This window comes from Peromyscus californicus, unplaced genomic scaffold (assembly GCF_007827085.1).
Source record: "Peromyscus californicus insignis strain IS unplaced genomic scaffold, ASM782708v3 Scaffold_5__1_contigs__length_169319896, whole genome shotgun sequence".
NCBI lineage: Eukaryota > Metazoa > Chordata > Mammalia > Rodentia > Cricetidae > Peromyscus > Peromyscus californicus.
In genome coordinates this window covers 69,914,309-69,929,939 of record NW_026294573.1, presented here as the reverse complement: position 1 = coordinate 69,929,939, position 15,631 = coordinate 69,914,309, and the positions used below count along the sequence as shown (strand labels likewise).

At 39.3% G+C, this 15,631-nt stretch overlaps 1 protein-coding gene across 16 annotated transcripts in view; it reads right to left on the bottom strand.

Annotated features, from left to right (window-relative positions):
- Nucleotides 1–15,631, bottom strand: part of Mpdz (multiple PDZ domain crumbs cell polarity complex component) — a 175,362-nt gene that overhangs the window by 104,591 nt on the left and 55,140 nt on the right. For all 16 annotated transcript variants that reach the window (XM_052714985.1, XM_052714990.1, XM_052714983.1 and 13 more), the window contains exons 6-10: nucleotides 10,140–10,353; nucleotides 9,172–9,300; nucleotides 6,311–6,520; nucleotides 3,662–3,776; nucleotides 3,268–3,356 (exon numbers count right to left, since the gene is read on the bottom strand). In XM_052714985.1, the coding sequence (XP_052570945.1) occupies nucleotides 3,268–3,356; nucleotides 3,662–3,776; nucleotides 6,311–6,520; nucleotides 9,172–9,300; nucleotides 10,140–10,353 (757 nt within the window). The remainder of the gene's footprint in view (nucleotides 1–3,267; nucleotides 3,357–3,661; nucleotides 3,777–6,310; nucleotides 6,521–9,171; nucleotides 9,301–10,139; nucleotides 10,354–15,631) is intronic.

The following is a 15,631-nucleotide window of genomic DNA, read 5'->3' as shown; positions in this document are numbered from 1 at the left end:
AAACAACTGATAGTCATCGGAGAAGAGGGAACCTCAATTAAGAAAATGCCTCTGTAGGATGGGGCAGTAGGCAAGCCTATAGGATGTTTTCTAAATTAGTGATTAATGGGGAAGGGTCTAGTTTATCCCTGGACTGTTAATTCAATGTTCTATAAGAAAGCAGGCTGAGCAAGCCATGAGGAGCAAGCCAATAAACAGCACCCGTCCATGGCCTCTGCACTAGCTCCTGCCTCCAGGTTCCTGCTGTTTGATGCTTTGACTTCCTTCAGTGATATTAAACCAATTAACCTTTCCTCCTCTGTTGGAAAATGGTCCAAGAATGGAGTCATGTGGGGGGAATCCTGAGTGCTTGTACGAACAGTCCAAGTAAACAGGCCAAGAGTCTTGTGATCCCAGTTTCTTCCAAACACAGAATTGTCCTGGGAATGTGTTTTTGTGTTCCTCCCAGGTGCAGTAGATAGGAGTTTCATTCAGATGCTCACCATTGCTTCTGCTGTTATCCAATGAAGTGTTTAAACTGTCGTGGTTTTGCCACATGTGGCTTGTTCTTGTTGATTATATATAGCTTGAACTCATGAGAACTTTACTCAAGTGACCTCTCTTAACTCTCACAGTATAAGCTGTCTGATGTTCTGAATGAAGTTAGCTATTGTGTGAGACTTTATTCCACCTCACTTATGGGCTCCATTCTCTCAGGTCCCACTGCTTTTAGAGTGATAAACATTCCCCAGTTGCTTTCAGTCATGGTGTTTCATCAGTAGCAATAGTAATCCTAACTAGGACAATTGTACATGGATTCACACTGTATTCACCTCTCCCTTACTCCCTACATAAAAAGTGTGTGATGGCTCATTTCCATTCATGGTAAGATAGAAACACTTGGAGGACCCTTCCCAGCTAATACCCAAATGGGTCAGAAACTCAACTTGATCTTTCAATTGGACTAAAGCAGATAAAGTTAAGAATTCACAGGGCTGATGTCAGGAACACTCTAGGAGACACACTGTAGACTTTCCAAGGACAGAAATAATAATCTTTAATCTTTTTTCCCTAAAATGTGATAGAAAACATGTAACAAAAAACCCTACCAATTTCACATTTTCTAACCATCCAGTTCTTAGTGTTAAATATTTTCAGACTAGTTTGTAAAAGATCTCTAGGTTTTTTGTTTTGTTTTTTTTGCAATATGTAAATGAATCACTGTCATGCTGAATGACAACTTCCAATCACACAATTCCACAAACCCAACCCCCCCACACCCCCACCCTGTTCTCTGACAAGCTTGGGTCATGTCAGTGGGATCACATATTTGTCTTTTTACAACTTGCTTATTTCAGTTAGCATAACATTTTCAAGATTGATCAACATTGCAGTGTGTGACAGAATTTCCTTCTTTAGCAGGTCAAAAAGCAAGCCACAGTAGCATCTGTATACTACATTTTGTTTATCCAGTATCTACCAACAGTATCTGGGCTGCCACTTGGTCTGCTGTGAGTAAAGACACTTTAATCTTAACTTGACTTGTTCTGATTAGTAAGATTCCAAGGGACTAATAAACTTAATTAATGATAAACTGTAAGTCAGCATTCTCCACCAATGTCTTCAAATGACATTGAATATTAAAATAAACACTGGCAAAGAGAAAGATCCTATAATTACAAACGTTTAGATAGAGGAGGTCCACAAACAGGTTTCCTACCTGTGGGTCACCTCAAAGGCTGAAGTTTTTCATTGTAGGCTAGGAATCCCTAAAAGATCATATCATCTACAGGTTTCCTTAGTGCACTTAACCTAAAGTAATTTCTAGATCAGAGTAATTTGAAGAAGTCAGTATCCACTGAACAGCAGGTGAGTTTTTTTCTTTTTTCTTAACTACCTGAAACAGCCACATACTTAAAACACAGTGCTACTACAATAGCATAATGATCAGATTAAAGATGTCTGGATTAATTTCTTTCACTCTGTTCATTTAAAGGACTGAAAGGAGATCATCTAATTGACAGTGTCATTCTGCAAGGTTAAAAAAATATGCAGATCTGAAATGTAGGTCCAGGTACAGTAAACATCTAGTCTTCCTTCAGAATACCCACAAGAAAATGTACTATATAATGTTGTTGTAACAAATTCATTATGATCATAATTCAAATACATTAGAAAAATTATATAAGAAATTTCCATTTTAGACTTCAGAAAAGTAAAATTGAATCCAATGTTCCATTTAATCTGACAATAGTAAACAGGCAATTATAATGTCAGCCTCAAACCCCTAAAGCTAGAGTGAATTAACGGATCTGGGGTTGGGGAGATGGCTCATCTGGGAAAGTGCTTCCTGAGCAAGCACAAGGACCAATGCTAGGATCACAGTACCAAGGTGTAAAGTGTGGTAGTACAAGTCTATAATCCTAGTGCTAGGAGACGGAGACAGGAAGATCGCTGGGGCTCAGTCCTTCCAGCAAATTGGTGACCCCATCTCAAAAACAAGGCAGAGATGGATAGTAGAAAACACCCAGTGTCAACTTCTGGCCTTTATGTGTGCGAGCGAACACCAGCAGACAGACACATCTGCATATACACATGCATGTACATGTACATACCACAAATAGAAACACACAAAATTAATGTCAATTAATTTAGTTCTTTACAAAGTAAAATCAAAATGTTTGATACACACAGTTCAGTGGGTAAATTTAGTTACAAGCGGAAGTCCCTGAGTTCAGATTCCTAGGACCCACATAAAACCTAGGCATAGCAGCATAGTCTTGAACCTCAACTCGGAAGAGGTGGAGCCCCGGTAGATCCCAGGGAACTAACTTGCCAGCTAGTCTGGCCAACTGAGGAGCTCCAGGCTCAGTGAGAAACACTGTCCCAGTAAACAAACACACAAACATAGGAAGCTATAGAGGAAGACATCCAACACTGACCCCTGGCCTCCGGCACACATGGAACAGTGAGTACACGTGCACAAAAACATGCAATTGCATGCATACCACACACACACACACACACACACACACACACACACACACACACACACACACGTACATACATAGATACATAAGAAATTATTTCTGCATTTTAAGATTTTATTCTTTACATGGATGTGTATGGATATGGTTCTAGGATACCCAACACAAGTGCTAGGAATCAAACCCAGGTTCTCTGGAAGAGTAATACATGTTCTTAACCACCAAACCATCTCTCCACTCCCAGGGGACATAATTCTTAATCATGAAAATTGCAAAAACTTTTATTAAATGTGCAACTTACTGCTATAATTTGGTCTCCAACTTGGATCCTTCCATCATGTTCCACAGCACTGCTTTTTGTAATGCTCTTTACAAAGATTCCTGAAGGTTCTAAGATTAGAAATAAGTATTTTTTCACTATTTATAAGCACACACAAAGAATAGCCATCTTCTACCTTCCAAATAAAAATCCTAATTATGAATAAGTATTTAGTAACAAGCCACAAAGGCATCTAGTAGAAAGAATAAGGCGATTGTTCAGCCTGTCATATCAGAGTCACTTATACCAAATTATTTCTAAGAAAGCTGCCAACAACTTTATTCAAGAAAAGAAACTATACAATGATTGAATATCTCATAAGACAGATATTAGAGGCCACTGCAATGTTTAGAAAATATTTAAAGTTCATTATTACCTAATTTTTTATCTCCAACATAACCAGCAATGGTAATTCCTAATCCTTGGACATTTTTTGTGAGTTCCACATCAAACATCTCACCTTCTTCACTTTTTTGAGTAGATGCATCAACCTAAAGAAATATTAACAAATAAATCTTTAGAAAAATCAACATATAAGAAAAAAATAAGGTCAAATTTAAAAAACAAAGATGCAATTCAGGATTAGTCTGGCCTAAGGTATCAGTTCAACTATACTGCAGAATTGGCCCTTTACATCCAGACAATATAAACTGAGCATCACAGTTTCATTCAGAAAAGAATGTAGAGAAGAAAGTGGAACCTCCCCTTCTCAGACAAAGTTACTGTATACACAAAATGTTAAAGATTAAATAGCTTCTAGTTAACAAAGTATTTTCATACATAGCTCATCATCATTTCTAAAGGAGTTGGGATGTTTAAAGTTCAAAGAAGTCATGTTTTGAATTGATATAAAAAAGGTAAGATCCAGTGTTGTCACTTAATCTTTCTGGACAGCCACCTACCACGAAGAGCAATGACCAGCTGCCATCTACTGAGGAGTTTCATTATAAGGCATTTGGCACGTCTTTATTTCTTGTTTCTTCTAACAACCTAGAATTGCCTACATCATTTATAAGCCAGTAAGACAGATACAATTGCAGTGATTTTTCCCTGGGGGAGGAGGCATATACATATTTCCTAGGACAAACTGTTAATATCTGGAGAGGTGGAACTCAAATCCCAACGGTGTGGTTGCAGGGCTCCAGTTTGTAAATGAGGTACAGTGTGTAAGACTGTACAACACAGGGCCACAGAGAGCTCCTACTCTTACCTACAATTTGTAGTTGATTCTAACACCATAAATATGAGTGGGTCTCCCCTACAGCTTTGTTATAAATAGACTGGTGACTTATTTTAAAAAGAATTAAATGGCACCAAGGAAGTTTTTTTAAAATGGTCTCTTATTTGTTTGTAAATTAAAGATATTCACAAAGAACGTGTGCCTCTCTACACTGGCACCCTCCTGCTCTGGGATGGTAGCTGAAAAGGGCTTTCTTGGGTCTGAGCCTTCTCTAACATGTACTTAATACAGTTATTAGTTGTATGTTAGACAAAAGGGAAAGACTCCCTAAACTAAGCATTAGTGAACTGGCATGTGATGTTATCAATAAGTCATTGGTCCTATACATTGGTGTGATGTCAGCAGACTCTCTAGTAAACCCTAGAAAAATCAAGGCAAGGGGCTTTAACAGGCATGTAGGTTGGGGCTGGCCTGTAACATTTTCTGACTTCCTTTAAAGTAAACCGTTATCTCACTGATGGTCCACCTAAATGAAGTATAATTTTACAAGTAAAGTTGGACTCATTTTTTTTTATTGCACATAATTATCTGTGCAAACTTAGCAAAAGTTTAAAGTTTAGATAATTACAAGAAAATGACAGGATGAAATCTGCTTCAATTGAAACAAATGTGTTTTCTATTTTTAATAAGTTATTCGAGTGCTATTTTAGAGGGTGGCAATTTGACTATCGAATGGTTTTAAACAGGGCACAAGCTTCAGAAATGATGATATGCAGAGAATAGACACTGTCCTAAGCTTTCATTACATCAAGTAGTTTTTGGTATTGCATTCATTTCTATATTGCTGAATAAAATGTTTTGTTTTCCACAAAAGAATGCCATTTAAACACTTTCATAAACAAGCTTGCTTTCTTCTTTCTCTCTGTAAAAAATAGCAACCAAATCTAGTCCTAAAAACAACAGAATCATGGAAAATTCAAGTGTTCTAATAAAGTTTTAAAGGGCTTATGGAAGATGTTAGGCTATTAAAAAAAAGAATTTGTAACCAGTGGTTAGAGCAATTTCAATAAAAGGAAACATGGATATTTTACATCTATGGGGGATGGATACAGGACTGGCATGCAATAGGAAAAAAAGATCTAGAAATGGGTAGAATTTGTTTCTAAAATATTTAAGACACTTCTGGATAGACTTTTTAAAATTTTATCCATTAGATAATCTTATGGCCTTTAAACCAACTGAGATGACCTCTAACTTCCAAGAATTTTGAAATTTTCCATATCCAATTTAAGACCAAATGGGACACACCACCAACGAACCATGTTCCTGTACCGTGCCAAAGCACAGCTGCTGCTGTTTTAACCAAATATTTACAATGACAACCACTCGTCACAATCTGGTAATAGTTCATAGCTTGCATATATTAAAACAATGACACAAGGAGCTTCTTAAACCTCACTCCTACAATCCAACCTCCCAGTTCCCAACTTCCACAAATAAACTTTCTAAAGAAAAATTGTTGAAAGGCTGTGATTAGAATGATGACCCAGTTCACAAAGAGGCTTCTAATTAAGATAAAGACAGACTCAAATATGGGCATTAGGGGAACAGAACCCTAAAATTTCATATGTGCTTCAAAATATTATCCTTATAAAAAGGCTACTTACAGGAAAGTGTGAAATTGTCACCTAGAATCTTTAAGCAAGCTATTGTCAATAAATAAAACATTGCTATCTCTACATATATTTTTGTTCCTTTTTTAAAAACTTACATTCCATATCAGTAAGTCTAACTTCTGCATGCTATTTGCTTAGACCTTTACATTCATTGTTTTCAGCTACTTACACGCATCTCTGATGTAGAAACCAGAGAAGAGGAGAGGGTGATACCCGAAGAGGAGGGTGCTGCAGTTTCTTCTACAGCACCTCTGGCAATCATCAGCTTAACTCTATTTCCACACTGCCTGAGGACCTGTGCTACTTGCTCACTGCTCATTCCTGCCAGGTCCGTGTCCCCAATCTTTAGAATGTGGTCTCCACTGCATAATCGCCCATGCTGCATTAAAAAAAAAAAAGAGTTCAAATAATTAAGGCACTGTCATTATAACTGCACTAGAAAAATTCTAAATGATCTAGAGACAATAATAAAAAAGGAAATAATAAGGCATATGTCAATCATGGAATTAAATGTGTAATTGTACTATTAATTGTCTTCTGAATCACTCTAGCACCATTCAATGTTGTGAAAGCAAATGAAACTCACAGATAGTTTATTTGTGGTGATATTTTATTTGTGCTGAAATGTGATATTTTATTTGTATGTTAATAAATAAAGTTTGCCTGGAGATCAGAGGTCATAGTCAGCCATAAACAGAAGTCAGACAGTGGTAGTAACACACGCCTTTAATCCAATCACATGGCAGGCAGAGTCTCTGTGTGGTCAAGGACACAGCCAAGCATGGTGACATGTACCTTTAATCCCAATACCAACCATAGAGACCTGGAGGTCTGTATAAAAAGGCAGTGTCAAGGAAGTCATGTGGCTAGGGTTGGAGCCAATGAGAAGGCAGAACAGGAAGGCAATAAAGGCACAGGTTAGACTGGAAGAGGCTCTCTTGGGAAGCTACAGCAATGTGGTGAGCTAAGGTTAGCTGGTGGCTATTTCTCTGATCTCTATGGCTTTCACCCCTGTACTTGGCTCTGTGTTTCTTATTTAATAAGACTGTTTAGAAATTGTCTACATTTGTTAAATCAATAGCTAATGTGATTTTTTTCAATTTGATTTCTAGTTAAGAATTCACAAGGACAAAAGATGACTCTGTGTGACTTTTTTATTTTTGAAGAACAAGAAGAAAGTGTCATTAGGCATAGATGAAGTATGAAGTTACTATTTTTGGTGGACCTGCCCCCACTTTTATGACCCAGGGTACTCTTGAGTAGGGAGAAGTGAGAAATATTAGAAGAAAGAGATAACTAGAAGGCAAGAGGAAAGACAGAATACAGGATAGCCTTGGGAGGACCTGGGTCAATAACCCACCAGCCCCGAACTTTATTCAAAAGGGTTTTTATAACAATGCCAAGGGGAGGGGTAAAGACCTCCCCCTTCCTAGATACTTACAAACACCTGGTACTCAGGCCCATGGTCCAATCATCCTCTTATGCAGTCCTACTGGGTAAAGCTACTAGGAAACCTCAGTGGGCTCCAACAACTATTCAAACACAGCTCATATTAATTAGATTGTAATACAAAATACAAGAAAGTACTTGAATGCTCCTACAGTTTCTATCTGGCCATTTCAATGATAAATATGCCAAAGAATGCATTTGCAGATAACATACTAGTGAAAGGAAAATTCAGATAGATGAGAGATAAGATCATTATCTGAAAAACTCTGAAATGACAGGCTACTCTGCACTGTCCAGTGCCAGTTACCAGTGACATGTGGCTGAGGGACACACCAGGCATGTGGCCAGTCCAACTAAGGATTAACTGTGTATTTAACTTTAATGGATTTAAAGCTGAATGTTTTTATATTTTATGTGTACTAAGGAAAATATATAAATGGTGTTCTCCCTTCTCAAGCATATGAAGTTCATTTGCTATTGCTAGATGTTGGCTAACACTGAAATGTTATGTTACTGTTAATACCACTATTTAAAGAGTTGCTGCTTAACTGGGGCTTTCATTCATGAATATGAGGATGACTGATGAACTCAGCTTCCAATTTAAGTTCAAATCTGTGAGTGAAAACAATAGCTTTATAGCTCTATAAAGTTAAAATATTAAACACAGGTAATAAATGCACTGAGCGATTTCCTACACACAATAAATGGCACATTTCATAAACACCAACACCTCAACAAACTAAACAGAAAACACGCCGTGTGCCCTAAACAAAGGTGAAAACAGGAACCCAGCACTGTAGCTAGAGTTTTTTCTGGTCCTGCCTGGCCCACAGTCAGGACAAATCTCTCTCTCCCACCAGTCCCGCAGCCGCTCAGACCCAGCCAAGTAAACACACAGAGACTTATATTGCTTATAAACTGTATGGCCGCAGCAGGCTTCTTGTTATCTAGTTCTTCTATCTTAAATTAACCCATTTCTACAAATCTATACCTTGCCACGTGGCTCATGGCTTACTGGCATCTTCACATGATGCTTGTCATGGCAGCGGCTGGCAGCATCTCTCCTGACTCAGCCTTCCTGTTCCCAGAATTCCCTTCTCTCCTTGTCCCGCCTATACTTCCTGCCTGGCTACTGGCCAATCAGTGTTTTATTTATTAACCAATCAGAGCAACAAATTTAACATACAGAACATCCCACAGCACAGCACTAAAGGGACAAGATGGGTTGGTTTTACCTCAACAATAATGTACATTTTACATAATGTGGTTGTAGACAGCTGCTAGGTTTACAAATATATAACTATCAAACAAAGGGTTGAAGTTTCTACAGGGATTGAAACTTTCACCCTGATTCAGTCCCTGGTTCTTCAGGATGTTCAGTGCATTGCCTCTAACTGTATTTTAAGTAAGATCCCTATCCACTTTCAAGTATTCTCTTCCAAGTCTTAGAGAATACTTGAAGGTCAGTTCAATAAAACAAAAGAGTCTTAGTTGATGAAATTTTCCTTCTTTTAACAGAAAATCTAAATGATGAAGCCACACTTCTGGGTGAACAGAAAAACATCTATCACAGTAGCTCACCTGGTCAGCCACTCCTCCAGGCAAAATGGTCTTGACTATCACACCAGTTGCTTTTCCTCCTATGATGCCGAATCCCAGACCTGACCCATCGTTTACCAGTTCTATAGTTTCCACATGCTGCCAATGAATCTAAAATGAAAGCTTGAGATGAGCAGTTCGTTCGTGTTAAATACGGAGTTCATACAGAATCATGAGTGCTAACCAAGTCCAGCTTTTTCATTTGGTATACTTCCCTTTCAAAAGACCACACCCACTACTGATATGATCCTTCCTATGGTTATCAATATATCACTATAGTGTGACTGCATTTAACCCACACAAACAGGCACTGATTCTGCAAGATATTTGTAAAAGTTCCTTGAAAAGAAGTTCCAGCACAACAGCTGCACTAGATTAGGAGAGTCCTCTGTCAAATCATGCCTTGAGGCAGGATGCTAATTTGTGTAAGTCTATACCATCACTAACTGCTAACTGTAACCACATGAGGTATGGTGCCACATACCATCAAGCATGTGCATGCATACACACACACACACACACACACACACACACACACACACACACACACACACTCACCACATACACCCTGAAGAAAGGAAGGGAGGGAGGGAGGGAGGGAAGGGAGGGAGGGAGGGAGGGAAGGGAGGGAGGGAGGGAAGGGAGAAAAAGGAAAACAAAACAAATCAAAATAAAGATTTTTATCTACTTACTGGCAAAGTAAATTTTACTAAGAGACTATTTTGTATGAATGCTGTCAAAGTATCATGCAAAGTAAAGCCTATTTTAGAAATTCAAAACTTAATCAAAATTCAGAAATAAATATCCCAAGTAGGAATATATTTAAAAAAAAAATCTTAAAAACTAAAAGCAAGAAAACCTCTAAGAGACATGAGGAAATGACAGGCATCAGAGAGGGAGCCCAGCTGAAAAGGACCACAGATGATGCATCCTGTTCCTTGTCTACTCACTGGATTTGAGTGGGCTGAAACTGTGCTGGCTGCAGATGGAGAGCGGGAAATTCGGGGGCTGGAGACCTGAGGCAAGGAGCCTCTGGCGACTATGAGCTGCACAGTGTCTTTGGCCTTCTGCAGGATGCTAATGGCCTGCTGGTGTGTGATTGTCTGGTCTAGGACCTGGCCATTGATGGCGAGGATCTGATCTGTCTCCTTCAGTCTGCCATCTCTATCAAGGAAAGAAATGAAGTAACGAAAGATGTGAACACTCAAGGAAATGACAGTTCCTGTGGCCTAAGTGTTCAGGTCACCTACTGTAGAACACACATGGTTTTAAAGCTTCTACTGCATGATTTGACTCCAGTGCTTGTGGCAATTCCACTGCTCCCTGAACCACTGTCAAAGGCCACTTTTTCCTCAACTACTGGCTACTTTAGCACTCATTATAATAGGTCCTTTATTTTAAAAATAAACCACCAGCCAGACGCGGAGTAGGACATACAGAATGAAAGAAAGGTAAAAAGCCTTGAGGCAAAATGTAGATGAAGAGAAACACGTTAAATTAATTTATAAGAGCTAGTGGGACAAGCATAAGATAAGGCTGAGCATTCATAACTAATAATAAGTCTCTGTGTCATGATTTGGGGGCTGGTGGTCTGACAAAGCCTGTTACATAAACATGTATTTCTTTCTGCTCTGAGTATATTAATAAAGCACAGCTCAAATTATAATGGGGCAGTCCTGGTGATTTCTACTCCAAAGGAGCCCAAAATGTAACAGTGAAAAGATTATATTCAAAAGTTTCTTTCCGAACTAAAATGTAATTAGTTTATGACAATTTAAAAGCTCTCATTTTACTTGTGTGTATGTGTGTGATGTATTTATGTATGTGCATGACTGCTTGTGCACCTGTGTAGGGAGGCCACAGGTGGACATCAAGTGTCCCCTATGGCTCTGCACCTCATTTTTGTGACAGTCTCTCAGAGAAAACGAAGCTCATCTTCCTGGCTAGACTGGCAGGCCAGCAGACTCCGGCATTGGCCAATCTCTGCTACCCCAGAACTGGGTTAGAGACATGGACTTCTTCACCTGCCTTTTTTCTTTCTTTCTTTTTTTTTTTTTTTTTTAAATTTATTTTAATTTATTTTGCAATACAATTCAGTTCTACATATCGGTCTCGGATTCCCTTGTTCTCCCCCCTCCCGTCCCCCTCACCTTCCCCCCAACGCCCCCCCCCCATTCCCATCTCCTCCAGGGCAAAGCCTTCCCTACAGACTGAGGTCAACCTGGTAGACTCAGTCCAGGTAGGTCTAGTCCCCTCCTCCCAGGCCGAGCCAAACAATCCTGCATAGGCCCCAGGTTTCAAACAGCCAACTCATGCAATGAGCACAAGATCTGGTCCCACTGCCTGGATGCCTCCCAAACAGATCAAGCCAATCAACTGTCTCACCCATTCGGAGGGCCTGATCCAGTGTGGACCCCTCAGCCATTGGTTCATAGTTCATGTGTTTCCATTCATTTGGCTATTTGTCCCTGTGCTTTATCCAACCTTGGTCTCAACAATTCTCGCTCATATAAACCCTCCTCATTCTCGTTAATTGGACTCCCAGAGATCTACCCAGGGCCTAGTCATGGATCTCTGCATCCAGATCCCTCAGTAGTTGGATGAGGTTTCTAGCACAACAATTAGGGTGTTTGGCCATCCCATCACCAGAGTAGGTCAGTTCGGGCTGTCTCTCGACCATTGCCGGCAGTCTGTTGTGTGGGTATCTTTGTGGATTTCTGTGGGCCTCTCTAGCACTTTGCTTCTTCCTGTTCTCATGTGGTCTTCATTTACCATGGTCTCCTATTCCTTGTTCTCCCTCTCTGTTGTTGATCCAGCTGGGATCTCCCGCTCCCCCAGGCTCTCTTTCCCTCGACCCTCGCCTTTCATTACTCCCATTCATGTCCAGGCTGTTCATGTAGATCTCATTCCATTTCTCTGTCATTGGGCGATCCCTGTGTCTTTCTTGGGGTCCTGTTTTCCGGGTAGCCTCCCTGGTGATGTGAGTAGCAGACAATTCATCCTTGTTTCATGTCTAGTATCCTGCTATGAGTGAGTACATACCATGTTTGTCTTTCTGAGTCTGGGTTACCTCACTCAGGATGATTTTTTCTAGATCCATCCATTTGTCTGCAAACCTCATGATGCCATTGTTTTTTTCTGCTGAGTAGTATTCCATTGTGTATATGTACCACATTTTGTTTATCCATTCTTCAGTTGAAGGGCATCTAGGTTGTTTCCATGTTCTGGCTATTACAAACAATGCTGATATGAACATAGCTGAACAAGTGCTCTTATGGTGTGGTTGAGCATTTCTTGGGTATATGCCCAAGAGTGGTATAGCTGGATCTTGGGGGAGATTGATTCCCAATTTTTTAAGAAAGCGCCATATTGATTTCCAAAGTGGTTGTACAAGCTTGCATTCCCACCAGCAGTGGAGGAGAGTTCCCCTAGCTCCACATCCTCTCCAGCATAAGGTGTCTTCAGTGTTTTTGATCTTAGCCATTCTGACAGGCGTAAGGTGGTATCTCAGAGTTGTTTTGATTTGCATTTCCCTGATGATTAGGGATGTTGAGCAATTCCTTAAATGTCTTTCGGCCATTTGAGTTTCCTCTGTTGAGAATTCTCTGTTTAGTTCTATAGCCCATTTCTTAATTGGACTGTTGGGCATTTTGATGTCTAATTTCTTGAGTTCCTTATATATTCTGGATATCAGTCCTCTGTCAGATGTGGGGTTGGTGAAGATCTTTTCCCATTCTGTAGGCTGTCGCTTTGCCTTGTTGACCGTATCCTTTGCTCTACAAAAGCTTCTCAGTTTCAAAAGGTCCCATTGATTGATTGTTTCTCTCAGAGTCTGTGCTACTGGTGTTCTATTTAGGAAGTAGTCTCCAATGCCAATGCGTTCAAGACTACTTCCTACTTTCTCTTCTAGCAGGTTCAGAGTAGCTGGATTTATGTTGAGGTCCTTGATCCACTTGGACTTAAGTTTTGTGCACGGTGATAGATATGGATCTATTTGCAGCCTTCTACATGTTGATATCCAGTTATGCCAGCACCATTTGTTGAAGATGCCTTCTTTTTTCCATTGTGCACTTTTGGCTTCTTTGTCAAAAATTATATGTTCATAGGTGTGCGGATTAATGTCAGGGTCTTCAATTCGATTCCATTGGTCCACATGTCGGTTTCTATGCCAGTACCAAGCTGTTTTTATTACTGTAGCTCTATAGTAGAGCTTGAAGTCAGGGATCGTGATGCCTCCAGAAGTTGTGTTATTGTACAGGATTCCTTTGGCTATCCTGGGTTTTTTGTTTTTCCATATGAATTTGAGTATTATTCTTTCCAGGTCTGTGAAGAATTGTGTTGGTATTTTGATGGGGATTGCATTGAATCTGTAGATTGCTTTTGGTAAGATTGCCATTTTTACTATGTTAGTCCTGCCTATCCATGAGCATGGGAGATCTTTCCATTTTCTGACATCTTCTTCAATTTCTTTTTTCAGGGACTTAAAGTTCTTGTCATATAGGTCCTTCACTTGCTTGGTTAGTGTTACCCCAAGGTATTTTATGCCATTTGTGGCTATAGTAAAGGGAGATGTATCTCTGATTTCCTTCTCCACTTCTTTGTCCATTGTATATAGGAGGGCTACTGATTTTTTTGAGTTGATCTTGTATCCTGCTATGTTGCTGAAGGTGTTTATAAGCTGTATCAGTTCCTTGGTGGAATCTTTGGGGTCGCTCAAGTATACTATCATGTCATCTGCAAATAGGGAAAGCTTGACTTCTTCCTTTCCAATTTGTATCCCCTTAATCTCCTTATGTTGTCTTATTGCTCTGGCTAGAACTTCAAGTACTATATTGAATAAGTATGGGGAGAGTGGACAGCCTTGCCTCGTTCCTGATTTTAGTGGAATTGCTTTGAGTTTCTCTCCATTTAATTTGATGTTGGCTGTTGGCTTGCTGTAAATTGCCTTTATTATGTTTAGGTATGTTCCCTGTATTCCTGATCGCTCTAATACCTTTATCATGAAGGGGTGTTGGATTTTGTCAAATGCCTTTTCTGCATCCAGTGAGATGATCATATGGTTTTTTTCTTTGAGTTTGTTTATATGGTGTATTATATTGACGGACTTTCGTATGTTGAACCACCCTTGCATCCCTGGAATGAATCCTACTTGATCATGGTGGATAATTGTTTTGATGTGTTCTTGGAGTCTGTTTGCCAGTATTTTATTGAGTATTTTTGCATCAATGTTCATGAGGGAGATCGGTCTGTAGTTCTCTTTCTTTGTTGTATCCTTGTTTGGTTTAGGAATTAGGGTAATTGTAGCCTCGTAGAAGGAGTTTGGTAATGTTCCTTCTGTTTCTATTGTGTGGAACAATTTAGAGAGTATTGGTATTAACTCTTCTTTGAAGATCTGGTAGAATTCTGCGCTGAAACCATCTGGTCCTGGGCTTTTTTTGGTTGGGAGACTTTTAATGACTGTTTCTATTTCGTTAGGGGTTATTGGACTATTTAAATAGTTTATCTGGTCTTGATTTAACTTAGGTATGTGGTACCTATCCAGAAAGTTATCCATTTCTTTTAGGTTTTCCAGTTTTGTCGAATAGAGGTTTTTGAAGTATGACCTGATGATTCTCTGGATTTCCTCAGTGTCTGTTGTTATGTCCCCCTTTTCATTTCTGATTTTGTTGATTTGGATGCTCTCTCTCTGTCTTTTGGTTAGTTTGGATAAGGGCTTGTCTATCTTGTTGATTTTCTCAAAGAACCAACTCTTTGTTTCATTAATTTTTTGTATTGTTCTCTTTGTTTCTATTTTATTGATTTCAGCTCTCACTTTGATAATTTCCTGGCGTCTATTTTTCCTGGGAGACTGTGCTTCTTCTTGTTCTAGAGCTTTCAGGTATGCTGTTAAGTCTCTAGTGTGAGATTTCTCCAACTTATTTATGTGGGCATTTAGTGCTATGAATTTCCCTCTTAGTACTGCTTTCATAGTGTCCCATAAATTTGGATATGTGGTGTCTTCATTTTCATTGATCTCTAGGAAGTCTTTAATTTCTTTCTTTATTTCTTCCTTAACCCATTGGTGATTCAGTTGGGTATTATTCAGTTTCCATGAGATTGCAGGTTTTCTGTAGTTTTTGTTGTTGTTGAAATCCAACTTTAGACCATGGTGGTCTGATAGAACACAGGAGGTTATTCCAATTCTTTTGTATCTGTTTAGATTTGTTTTGTGGCCAAGTATGTGGTCAATTTTAGAGAAGGTTCCATGGGGTGCTGAGAAGAAGGTATATTCTTTTTTGTTAGGATGGAATGTTCTGTAGATATCGATTAAGTCCATTTGAGTCATGACATCAGTTAAGTCCTTTATTTCTCTGTTAAGTTTCAATTTGGGAGATCTGTCCAGTGGTGAAAGTGGGGTGTTGAGGTCTCCCACTATTAATGTGTGGGGTTTTATATGTGATTT